General features: G+C 41.9%; 1 protein-coding gene across 2 annotated transcripts in view; it reads left to right on the top strand.

Moving 5' to 3' along the window:
• Positions 1 to 12,037, top strand: part of LOC122827866 (probable E3 ubiquitin-protein ligase HECTD4) — a 38,223-nt gene that overhangs the window by 20,426 nt on the left and 5,760 nt on the right. For both annotated transcript variants that reach the window (XM_044110949.1, XM_044110948.1), the window contains exons 40-67: positions 92 to 227; positions 416 to 598; positions 732 to 896; positions 993 to 1,162; positions 2,160 to 2,275; positions 2,362 to 2,465; positions 2,794 to 2,955; positions 3,092 to 3,240; positions 3,354 to 3,433; positions 3,622 to 3,785; positions 3,874 to 4,111; positions 4,223 to 4,359; positions 4,450 to 4,576; positions 5,086 to 5,223; positions 5,397 to 5,533; positions 5,632 to 5,792; positions 5,876 to 6,057; positions 6,145 to 6,350; positions 6,856 to 6,986; positions 7,091 to 7,296; positions 7,381 to 7,560; positions 7,898 to 9,291; positions 9,600 to 9,807; positions 9,890 to 10,113; positions 10,298 to 10,443; positions 10,558 to 10,661; positions 11,015 to 11,138; positions 11,499 to 11,689. In XM_044110949.1, coding sequence (XP_043966884.1) covers positions 92 to 227; positions 416 to 598; positions 732 to 896; positions 993 to 1,162; positions 2,160 to 2,275; positions 2,362 to 2,465; positions 2,794 to 2,955; positions 3,092 to 3,240; positions 3,354 to 3,433; positions 3,622 to 3,785; positions 3,874 to 4,111; positions 4,223 to 4,359; positions 4,450 to 4,576; positions 5,086 to 5,223; positions 5,397 to 5,533; positions 5,632 to 5,792; positions 5,876 to 6,057; positions 6,145 to 6,350; positions 6,856 to 6,986; positions 7,091 to 7,296; positions 7,381 to 7,560; positions 7,898 to 9,291; positions 9,600 to 9,807; positions 9,890 to 10,113; positions 10,298 to 10,443; positions 10,558 to 10,661; positions 11,015 to 11,138; positions 11,499 to 11,689 — 5,663 coding nt within the window. The remainder of the gene's footprint in view (positions 1 to 91; positions 228 to 415; positions 599 to 731; positions 897 to 992; positions 1,163 to 2,159; positions 2,276 to 2,361; positions 2,466 to 2,793; positions 2,956 to 3,091; positions 3,241 to 3,353; positions 3,434 to 3,621; positions 3,786 to 3,873; positions 4,112 to 4,222; positions 4,360 to 4,449; positions 4,577 to 5,085; positions 5,224 to 5,396; positions 5,534 to 5,631; positions 5,793 to 5,875; positions 6,058 to 6,144; positions 6,351 to 6,855; positions 6,987 to 7,090; positions 7,297 to 7,380; positions 7,561 to 7,897; positions 9,292 to 9,599; positions 9,808 to 9,889; positions 10,114 to 10,297; positions 10,444 to 10,557; positions 10,662 to 11,014; positions 11,139 to 11,498; positions 11,690 to 12,037) is intronic.

The following is a 12,037-nucleotide window of genomic DNA, read 5'->3' as shown; positions in this document are numbered from 1 at the left end:
AAAAGCAGGAAATATTATTCATACCAACTTTGTGACAATTGGAGATTTCGACTGTGGTTTAACATTTCTTTTTACAATCGCCACACAATAGGTCTGACCCAGTCCGGCCATTCATCAGCGGTCACGTTGCAAACAGTATGGCTGCTGAGGTTATCGCCTTGCTGCACAGTCTGCTCACCGCTCCAGAATCCAACACTGCACAGATCTGGACAAGCACTGTTGAAAAAGTAAGACATAATAATTCTTTTCTACTTCACAGTTTCTATACTTCATAGCGGTGCTGAACACTGTTCTTTGCAGCAACTGCTAACATAATGCTAGATATTTACATATTATTGCAGTTTAAAGCTTTTTATTTCTAAATAAATTGTCAGTTAAAAGCTTGGGCTGCTTGCCCTCTTTTTTTTTTTTTTAGGTACTTTCCCGAGCTCTGATGTTTATTCCTCAGCTGGGAAAGTATGCTGAGAGCATCTTGGAAAACGGTAGCAGTAGTGGCAGAAAACTAGCCAAACTGCAGGCCATCGGCAGACAAGCTGTTGCTGCTCTTTGCGCACTTGGAGGCTTCAAGGAGACAATTAAGATTGGTTCTGAAGTCCAGGTCAGTAAAACAAGACAAGTATTTTTCTTCATTATATATATATACCTTGTGCTGTTCAGCTTCTTATTATATATCACCGTTAATAGTCAAATATGATTGTCAGCATTGTTACAGTCATTCATCTGGTTCACAGGTGGTAGGTAAAGGAGTACTGGGTAGTGTGGGCATAGTGATGTCCATAAATGAGCAGGAGGGCATTGCTACTGTCAAATTTCCATCCTGCGAGTACAGAAGAGCTTGCAAAGCCTCAGACATCCTTACAGTACCAATATCACGCCTCTGTACTCCCAGATCTGAGGTGAGAATTCCAGTCACATTACAGCTCTTTTTACTATGGAAAATAAGAACCTGATTATCTTTGATCCTGTTTTCTCCCTTTTCTGATCTCTACTAGGCTCTTCCCATCTATAAGCTCTCAATTACAGAAAAGGTGGTTCAAGCTGTGCAGTCTATGCTTCTGCCACAGGAGGGCAGCCTCTCCATTCATACGTCCCTACCAGCTACTGGCGATGGCTCCAGTCCAGTAATGGCCGCAGTGCGCTTGCTGGCTGAAATTAGAACTAGGTTAGGGGGCGCTATGATGGATATATTTGACTTGTTTTGGGAATTATGACTGCTGGAGCTCTGCTTACAGGCAGAAAGAGCTCCGTAAGAGTTTGGAGACATATGAGCTCTTTTCAAAATCTGCAACGTTTATTATAGACATAAAAAAATTAATATTGGACAGAAAGTTGTTGTTTTTTTAACTTGATTGGATTTCATGCATTTCGCCTTTAAAGTTTGCTTTGTGAGATTGGTTCTTGAGTGCATGGTGTTTTGAAATATTTACATATTTATATTTCATATTTTATGTGTAAATATTTAATTTGCAAATGCAACAAAATGTACTCAGCATTTAGTTAGTAGAATTTACCACATCAATTTCATTTGAACTAAAGTAAGTGCTCCTACTATCATGAGGAAATGTGAAAACCCTATTTTGTTTAGATTGAAGTCTTAACCTTTCATAGTAATTGAGTAATTGAGGTCTTAATGCCTCTGACTTTACTTAAGAACTCTTTTTTTATAGCTTTTTGTGCAATAAGAAAATATATTAATAAAAGCTATTATTGATCTAACAATTAAATGTCTTTTTATAAAGAGTGATACCAACTATTTACACAAATAACTTTTGTAAAAAATTAAAAAAAAAGTTACCTTTTTAAACATCTGGATTATAAATATTTATATAAAACCAAGTACATTTAATTTTGTATTCATCCTGTTTTTTTTGTTTTGTAGAATTTTTCTTGAATTAACAGAAACCCTATTTCCTATTACCTTTCCTCTCACCTCCAGTTTTGAACAAAGTTCATCAGAAAAAAAAAGACCTACTTTATGGTATTTGGCCTAAGCGTTTCCAATTTACAGCAGAATAATAGACGCCGTATCTGTAGCCAGATTCCTCTCCTGAGCATCCTAAATGGAGGAAAATGTATCTCCTTGTGGACTTAAATTTTTATATAAAATTTAGAAAAATATGACTTAAACAAGTTGTGTTTTTTTTGTTGTTTTTTTCCAGAGCATGTCTGGTAATGGCACAGCTCTTGGAGGATAGCTCCTTCTGTGAGGAGTTCATTCAGCAGTGTCCAGCTGCAGTGGAAGTTCTAAACCTGGTTGCCCAGGAGTGCAGCCCTGGTGAGCATATGAGGAGCATGTTAAAGAACACTTCTCAGCACTGCTCTGTATTTGTCTGACGGGTGGCCTCTTTTCATCTCGTGCAGGAGAGCGTCTTGGTATGGTTGAGGCTCAGTGTGAGAGAGTAAGAATGCTGTACCGGGACTGTGCTCGGCCACCACCTCCACCACTGCAGACAGACAGACGGCAGGTAGGTGGCAGGAACTTCCTACTTGACCTTTTTTTTTCCATAACTAAGAGCACACATAACAGATGTCACCTCTCACGTAACATGTCTCTGTTGTTGTTTTTGGACAGTGGGCAATATATATGACTGCAGGAGGAAAAAATCTTGCATTATTGTCAAAGAAAGTTTTATTGCAACTTTAATTCATTTTATATTTTCCTTTTTGTTGAGGAAAAAAAGGAACACAATGAATGAAGTGCTGCTGTTCTTGTATTACGTATGTTTGGATCATATTTGTGATTTAGTATCTCTGTTTTTGCTCCTTTCTTCTTTAATCTGCTTGTTATGCTAGCCCAAGGAGATCACTTGGTGTCCGTCCAGAGTGTTTCCTCCAGTCCGTGCATGCTTGTTCTCCTCCCGGCTAACCTCCGTCACCTTCCTGGCTGATCCGAGCGCCGGAGGTGGTCTGCCCCGAGGAACTTTCATCTATGCCACCTCTCCTGTACCGGTTCAGGTACAAATGTTTTTGTAAAGTCAGATTGTCTTGCGATTATTTTTGCCATGACAGAAGTACTGATAAAATGACTTATTAGAAATCAAGTTAAGAATGTCAACAATATTGTTTTTTTTCACTCTTTCTGTTGCTGTAGGCACCATCCTTTTACTGGGAGATAGAAGTTGTCTCCTATGGAGACTCTGAGGAGGACAGTGGGCCAATAGTGTCCTTTGGTTTCGCCACAGAGGCAGAGAAGAGAGACGGAGCATGGACCAACCCTGTAGGCACATGTCTGTTTCACAAGTAAGTGCAGCTATAGATAAAATTTTTCTTTTCACATGGTGTTCTGTAGGACTTGATTGCTGACTAACGTTTTTGTCTGTGTGTTTGTCTCCTGTCTGTGTGCGATGCATCAGTAATGGAAGGGCGGTGCATTACAATGGCTCCAGTCTGCTACAGTGGAAAAGTGTCAGACTTGATGTGGTCCTACTTCCTGGTAAGATAGGAGAATAAGTATCTTTCCCATAATGTTTGAATTAAAGTCTCTGTTTAGTTGACATAAAGTTGCAAACATTGCTTTTCCAAAAGTATTTTTTTCACAAGCTGTATGTTTAAAACATTCCCAATGTGTGGTTTTGACTTAGCTGTAATGTAGATGATAATCTTTAATTTGGGTAAATACAGGCGATGTGGCAGGAATTGGCTGGGAGCGCTCTGAGGGCACACCGCCCCCTCCTGGCCAGGCCCCTAAAGGAAGAGTCTACTTTACTTACTGTGGTCAGCGGCTAAATCCTAGTCTTGAAGATGTAGCAGGTGGAATGTGGCCTCTGGTCCACATTCAGAAGAAGGTAAATCCATGCTAAGATTAAATTAAAAGCTGCTTCTCCAGTTTGGTCATATGCAGTATACATTTTTGTTTCTCTCCATTTTTTGCAGAATGCGAAGATCCGTGCCAACTTTGGAAGCCGGCCTTTTGCATTCGCAGAAGGCCAAGCACACCGGAATGCAGCTGACTTGTGTGTAGACCTAGCAGAGGAAATAAGTGCAAATTTTGAAGCACTTCCCTTCGCCATGGCCTCAGACAGTGATAACGATGCAGGTGCAAGTGTCACTTCCGACTCTGGCTCTCATGGTCCTCCTTGTCGGATTGCAGCTGTTGCAGTTCCTCAGCAGCGTATGTCTCTTGCGATCGTTTTTATCTAAAACGCGCAGACTTCCATTTTTGTTTACATGTTGCTCCAGCTAGTGATCAAGTTTTCTCTTTTGACATTTTCTATTTTTACAGAGTACAACAGTGATCTGTCGTGCCATTACAAGGTGGAGCTGAGCTATGAAAACCTGTTCACCTCTGGGCCTGACTCACACCCCCCACCTATTGCTGACGATGAGAGTGATGATGAAGATGATGACGATGTTCCCAGAGTAAGATTAGTCTTCAGTACCTTTATGCTGCGTTTTTCTCCTATATTGTTTCTTCTTTTTGTATTAAATTTGATTTGGGTTTGACTTTAGGAGGATCACTATGCTCTTCTGGTGAAGGCTTGGGAGACGAAAGTATTCCCTACTATTCGTAGGCGGTTCCGCAATGAAGCTGAGAGGAAATCGGGCTTGGATCAAATCAAGGGAGCCCTTCAGCTGGGTAAAGATCAAAATGATTTTTACTACAAAATGTAACGTCTTGTAGATGAGTAAAAGTCCAATGACAACACTATTGAATGTATATTTCCCACAATTATAAAGAGGTTCAATCTAATTGGCACTTATGACATAAATTGTGACCACTGAATGCAGTATTTTAGATATACATTTATATTTTACTGAACAGAAATGGAGAAATTGAGAATTTGAAGGTAAATCACCGTCTTAAATCCCATAAGGTTTTAGGTATATTAAGCAGAGCAGATGCTTTCAAGTCAAACTAAAATGCAAACAATATTGTGTTTAACTAATTTTACGTATATGAATATATAATATTTAATGAAAGTATGTTTTTGTGTTTCAATAACATAAATACACAAAAACACACCACTCTTTCCTCCTGAGAAAAGTAGGGCAGACAGGAAGTACACACAAAATGAGTCTATTCTCTCCTACCTTAGACATTGTTTGTGTAATTGACAATATTTCTGTGCGTTTCTCTGGAAACAGGCATGGTTGACATCGCAAGACAGACAGTGGAGTTCCTGTATGAGGAGAATGGTGGTATTCCTCGTGACCTCTACCTTCCTACTATTGAGGATATCAAAGACGAGGCCAACAAGTTCACTATTGACAAAGTCCGAAAAGGTAGCACATTCCATATTTAAAGATTTTGAGCATTGCACAGTTGGACTTAACATCCTCGTAGTACTTCATCGCCTGTTTTGAGATGTATTGAAGCACTTACTATCACTCACATTTGGTAAATGATTGTAATGTTATGTAACTAACATGGATCATAACATACTTTATCCACAAAGGGTTGACTGTGGTCATCCGCTGTCCTGACAGCAATAACACCAACAGCACAACTGGAGGAACAGCGCTGCCCAAGTTTGCTATCCGTGGAATGTTGAAGACGTTTGGTTTGCACGGGGTTGTGCTGGATGTGGACTCTGTAAGTCTAATCATTTGTGGTGTTTTTTTTTTTTTTTTTTCATTTTAGCCTCACAACAGATTTATTTGTAAACTAAAGTGTTTCATGCGTTTGTTCAGGTGAATGAACTGGTACAGGTGGAGACGTACCTGCGCAGTGAAGGCGTGCTCGTCAGATACTGGTACCCCATTGAGATGCTCGAGCGTCCGCCAGCAGGTTCTCGACGCACTGCGGCTAACGGCCTGGTGTCTTTGGACAGCAGTAACATTCAGATTCATAGGTAATATAAATGCAAAGGAAATGAGTGTGATTCATCCGAATCAAAGATCTGAGTTTAATATCAGCGTCACTGCTTTTCTTTAGGGAACTCCTTCGATGTGAAAGCGCGCTCGCTCGGTTATACTGTCGCATGGCTCTGCTCAACATCTTCGCCCCCAAAAATCCCCACACTTTCACTCGTCTCTTCCACATCCCTGCGATTCGTGACATAACTCTGGAACACTTGCAGCTTCTGTCTAATCAACTGCTGGCTCCACCTCTCCCTGGTGAGTGGAAGAATGCATCGTAAAGAACTGTATTTCTTTTTTGTCATGGGAATTTTCTAAGCTATGCTAAATTCTCTCTTCCTGCAGATGGCACCATCAGCTCCAGCTCCATTCTCTTGGCTCAGTCGGTGCTTCACAACCTCGAAGGTCAAAGTTGCTCTCCGACAGACCTGTTTTATCAGGGCAATGCTCAGCCCATCCGGGAGTGGTTGACCGTGGCTATCACTCGTGCCTTGCATCAAGGAGAAGAAAGTTTACTGGAACTCACAAAACAGATTTGCTGTTTCCTACAGGTTAGCTCTACAGCCGGTGAATACAGTGCCTTGCAAAATTATTCATTCATCTTCAACTTTCCATGTTTTCTCACATTATAACCACAAACCTAGATGTGTTTTAGGGGTAATTTTATGCAGTAGACCAACACCAAGTAGTGTGTAATTATGAAAAGAAAAGAACAAGGTTTAATTTTTTTTTACAAATCAAAATCAGAAATTGTGTGTATTTTTTTTTTCCGCTATTCTCTTCAGTATTTTGAGTATTTTGCTGCCTTTATGCCTGCAGGTCTTTGAGGTACTCTTACTGTAGCAGGATTGGACATTAAAAGTATCTTTAAAGCGTCTCTACAAAATGATGCTAATCCACATGCTTCTGTTCCCTAAAGGCTTGTGGCACGTTAGTTGCTATAAAGCGAAGAAATTTGAAAAAGATCAAGGTGTATGAATGTTTTTATAGTGAACTATATGCCTCTGGTTATTTACTCATTACTGAACACAAACTATCTCATTGTATATTTTTCAGAACGCACCTGAGCAGTTTACATCTGAGGAGTTTCCTGTCCTGGAGTCAAAAGTTAGTATGGATGTTAGTTTTCCTGGAGCTGCGTTTGTGATCGTCTCCTGCAAAGAAAGTCAACTGGGCTGCCGCAAAGAGTGAGCGACATCAAATACACAACAGCAGACCCTTAAAATTGAGCTTCCTTCGCTTTCCTCTTTATGTTTTTGAACTTCTTTCTTATCTTGTCAAAACCTTTTAGCTCAAGCTTGTACAAGGCTCCCTGGGCTCGAGTCATGGTTTATGGCCTGGGTCTCAAAGTGCGAAGAAATGGTCAGCTGAATCTGATGGAGGCAGTGTGTTATCCTCTAGATGCCTCTCCTACCAACACAGGCCTTACGCCCCCTCCCACCACAAACCAGTACCCCTCTGTTATCATTCCCACTGACAAAGTGCACATCAAGCTGGGTGAGTGTTGTCGTTATGAGGAAGAAATGCTTAAAGAATAAAAAGAAGCACTACTAAGTGAGTTCACTCTTATTTTGGTTGTAGGAGTGTCGCCGCCTCCTGGTGCTGTGTTGGTGCTCCACTCCTTACCGCTAGAGTTTCCTCTGGCGATGGCGTTTGCAGAGCAGCTGTTGACGTGGAAGCTGGGGGAGAGCAGCGAGCGATCTGAGGATGAGTTGGACACTGTGCCCTCATCGGTGCTGCTGCAGGTGGTAGAACTGCTCGGTAGGCTTTCCTCTATTTCACCAAAATAAAAGCTACTCATTGACCAAGGTAGTACATGCTTTCTATTGTCATTGGTGACCTTATATACTTTATATATTGAAAGTATTAATTTGGTAAATAAAACTTTTTCTTTCTTGTTTATGTAAAATCAGCTTTTTTGAGATTTACATCATGTTCTAATGTTATTCTGTTATCTAAAACAAACCTGGAGAGCCTTTATACGTATCCATAAAACCTTTCTAGATCAAACATCAATTTAAAACTGCTAGACTTTATGAACTCCACAAATACAAAAGTCCTAAGATTGCAGTTTCTAACATTTCTGTCTTGTTTATAGGTGGATTGCTTTGGACTACTGATCTGGCTCCCTCCATCAAGGAGCTCATCTTTCACCTGTTGGCTGAACTTTTGCGGAAGATCCACCACTTGGAGCAGCGCAAGAGCCCCGCTGGCCTTTCCAGCTCCATTGCTCTGCTGCTGAACCCCTGCCTGGCAGTCCTAATGGCCCTGCAGACAGAGCTCCGAAAACTTTACGATAGGGAAACTCAGGGATGGGCTGCTGGATGCGCCGGAGGAGGATCGTCGTCTGGGGGAATAGCGTTGGCGCTGGGGGCGGAGCAGAGCCGGTTCTCTACCTACTTCCATGCCCTAATGGAGGTGTGTTTGGCTGTGGCGGAGGTGACGCTTCCTCTCAATGTCGGCAGCTCTTCGGTGGGACCCCTCTCCTCCACCAGCGCACCGAACCTCAGTGATTCCTCCTCGTCATCTTCGTCATCCCCGGGCCAGACGCCACAAAGCCCCAGTTTGCTTTCAAAGCGTAAGAAGGTGAAGATGAAGCGTGAGAGGGCAGCAGCCGCTGTGGCAGCAGCCGCCTCTGGAAAGAGAACAAGCGGAGGCGCGAGGCTGTCGGAAAGCGACAGCGCCCTTCTGAACATGGCGGGCAGCAAACCCGAGGACATGCTGTGGTTCCACCGCTGCCTCACCCTCCTGATGATTCTGAGACATCTCGCCAATAAGGACCCGCAGGGCTTAAGCGTCACCAGCGATGCTGTGACGGACGCTTGCCAAGCTCTAGTGGGTCCCACGTCTCATAGCCGCCTGCTGGTACTCTCAGGTATCCCCACACACCTTGAGGAGGCAGTTGTTCGAAACGCCATCCGTAGGGCGTGCAACGCACACGGAGGTCTGTTCAAAGATGAGGTCTTCATTCCCGTGCAGGAAGAGGATCCCAAGAAGAAATCAGGAGCTGGGGTTTCAAGCCCACACGACAGCAAAGCTGCTCTGGAACCTGATCGACCTTTTTCCACCAATGGAGGTCCTGAGAGTCCCGACAGCTCCAGCAGTGTCACTCCAGCTTTAAGTGTGAGCGCTTCGGCTTCTACCAGCCAGACCTCCATTTGCAGCTCCTCTCAGGGGGTCTCTCGCACAGTCAGCGAACTTTCTGTCGATCAGGAGCTTTTAGCTGTCCCCCCGCTCACGCCCACAGCCGCTGCTTCGGCAGTAACGTACCCCCAACAGGCTCCTCAGGACTCTCAGACTGTCTCCAGTCAGGAAAGTCTAGACACATCGCTGTGCAGCACTGGAAGCCTGGGGAGTCTCGGCAGCCTGGGGGAGCCTCTGGACAACACAGAAACACCGTCTGCCTCGGATGGAGCCTCTATGCAGACAGTCACTTCCTTTGAGAGCACAACAGCTACAGCCAGGCCTATCAAGGGCTATGCTGTCATTGAGGTGAGGTGATTCTGTTGTAAAAGCATTCAGTGATCTAAAATGTCATTCATTGAGGGCCAGAGTCCTACAACTTTTAGATGTGTTCTTTGTCCTACACACTAAATGGTGAAACTGCCTCTGTAGCAGGTATACTGCTACAGAGGGAATATTATACTGTAATATTGGAGCAGGTTGTGCTGAGGTAGAGACATCTACAAGTTGGAGTGCACCGGTCCTTTAGGATTGGAGTTTTAGCGTACTGCCTTAAATGTTTTCAAATTTTATTTCTGAAATGAAATAAGATGAAATTTGTATCCGGTTAAATATAGGTCCGCTCTCGAGCGAAGGTGGAAAAGATCCGTGCCAGTCTGTTCAACAGCGGTGACCTGATTGGTTTGTCCAGCCTGGAAGGTGAAGAGGAGCTGATGGAGTTAACCAACGAGGAGATCCTGACTGTTTCCAGTGTTAACCAAAGCCTGTTTGACACACAAGGAAGCTCTGCTCTAGAAGACTATTTTCTTGATAAGTCGATCAAAGGTTAGTGTTAAACACTGAAGTTTTACCTCTTTTATAGATCAATATTGTTTCTGTCAAATCTAATCTACCTCCCTATTTCCAGGTGAAAAACTTGTGACTGGAGCGAGAGACGTCCTGACTGATATTTTTAAGAGCTGCGTGCACTCCGAGCAAATGTTGAGCCTCACACCGGCCAAACCCGTTAAGGTGTCTGATATTTTCCTCAGCAAAGAGCAGATTAACTCTCAGACTCCAGGGAACCTGCTGCACACTTTCTTTACCAATGTTCGACCTCCTAAGAAAGTGCTTGAAGACCAACTCACTCAGGTACTCGAGGAGAAACGTTATGGTTCTCTGTCATACCTCCAACCATCCAACTTTATATTTGATTGTGATAATACTTCAAATCTTAAAATTGCTTCTTTTCTTCACATGTAGAAAATTCAATATTATTTTTGACTTTTTTTGCAAACAGTCAAAAATAATATTATATAATTTTTTATTCATTCAGATTTTACGAAAGTATGGAACCCCCAAGCCGAATAAGAACAAGTACAACAAAGCAGGAAAGGAACAACATCAGGGGAAGGTTGTGAGCACCAAGAGACCCATCACAAAGCCTCTCACTAAGGAAAAATCAGTCCTCAACAGTGTCAGGTGAGTCGTTTTCTTGCAAAACCTCATATGACACGCATGTAAAAAAATAAATAAATAAATAAATAAATAAATAAATATTGACATCAGAACTAAACATTTTTTACTTGTTTCCAGAACTGCGCTGAGTGAGAAGAAAACTGTCCTAAAGCCAAAATCTCCTGAGAAATCGAGGCCAGATGAGAAAGACGTGGAAAAATCCCCCTCTAAAAAAACTGAAGGTTGGCAAAAATCACATCTGTTGTGACTACACAGAATGCATTCAAAACATTAGAAAAAATACTCTCACTAACATATATATCAAGTTTGAGATTTTATCTTTTTTTTTTATTTGAATGGTGCAATTCAAATGGTCTAAAAAGCTCTTCAGTAGAAGGAGTAGATTTTAATCTAAATTAATTCTGTCTTCCAAACATTATTTACAACTTCCAGAACCATTATATCTGACACAGCTGAACCTTTTTTTCTCTTTTAATTAGGTTGTAAAAATCTGGGACCGGGTTAAATCATTTTAAAGCAAAAGTAAGTCTGGTTTGACAAAATAGTTTATGAGCTCTTGTTTTGTTTTGTTTAGTGCCAGAGGAAAGGTACCTGACACTGGAAGGCTTCCATAAATTTACAGTCGATCGGGCAAAGCAAGACATCCGCAGTGTGTGGAGAGCCATTTTGGCTTGTGGTTATGACCTTCATTTTGAAAGGTGAGACTTAAAGAATCACATTGCCCACTCGAATGCTGTAACTACTATCACAGAAGGAAAGATGTTCTTCAAAAAGTTGCTTCAGTCTTGTCATTTTGTCTTCAACAATATTTTATTTATGCAAACTAACTTTCCATGCATTAAACAGCATCTTGAATTATTAGTATCTTAAAAAAAAAAGTAACACAGCTGTTGCTTGTTTTCAGCAGGCTTCTTAGTTAGAGATGCACTGACCAGAATAAGAATTAGGAGAGTCACATACTGCTAAAGTTTGTATAATTGTCTAAAAGTCTCCTATTGTTAAAACATGTGTGGTTTTTTAAAAAAAAATGTAATATTAAACCTGTCTTTATATTGAAGGTGCACGTGTATAGACACTCGCCACGCCCAGAAGGCCTGTAGAAAGTGGAGCTTGGAAATGGATGTGGCGTTGGTGCAATATATCAACCGGCTGTGTCGTCACCTGGCTATCACTCCAGCCAGACTGCACCCCCATGAGGTCTACCTAGATCCCAGTGATGCTGCAGATCCCCGTGTGGCCTGTCTGCTCAGTAAGTCGCTTGTTCGCCTTTTTTTTTTTTTTTTTGTCTGAGCTTCTGCAGATGCTGCGGGTTCTCTGATAGAGAGAGCAGTTTTGAATCCCAGGGAAACTTGAGATGACCAGATCAGTCTTCATGTTTTAAATTGTCTGTCTCCATCCTTTTATTTATTTTTGTGCCTTTTTTAACTGGAACTTTCATGCTGGCATGAAAAAAAGGCATGAAAGTTGGTGTTTTAGTTAATGTACTTTTAGATTTAAAAAATTGTTGGAGTTCCCAGTTTTGAAGCACTTGATGCAAAATTTGCACCAATTTCCTCAGATTCTGACTTCTGAACGACTAACAAGTTCATCTCTAAGA

Source organism: Gambusia affinis, linkage group LG03, assembly GCF_019740435.1.
Source record: "Gambusia affinis linkage group LG03, SWU_Gaff_1.0, whole genome shotgun sequence".
NCBI classification, from domain to species: Eukaryota; Metazoa; Chordata; class Actinopteri; order Cyprinodontiformes; family Poeciliidae; genus Gambusia; species Gambusia affinis.
Note: the sequence above shows the minus strand (reverse complement) of the source record. Positions and strands in the feature narration are given on the sequence as shown.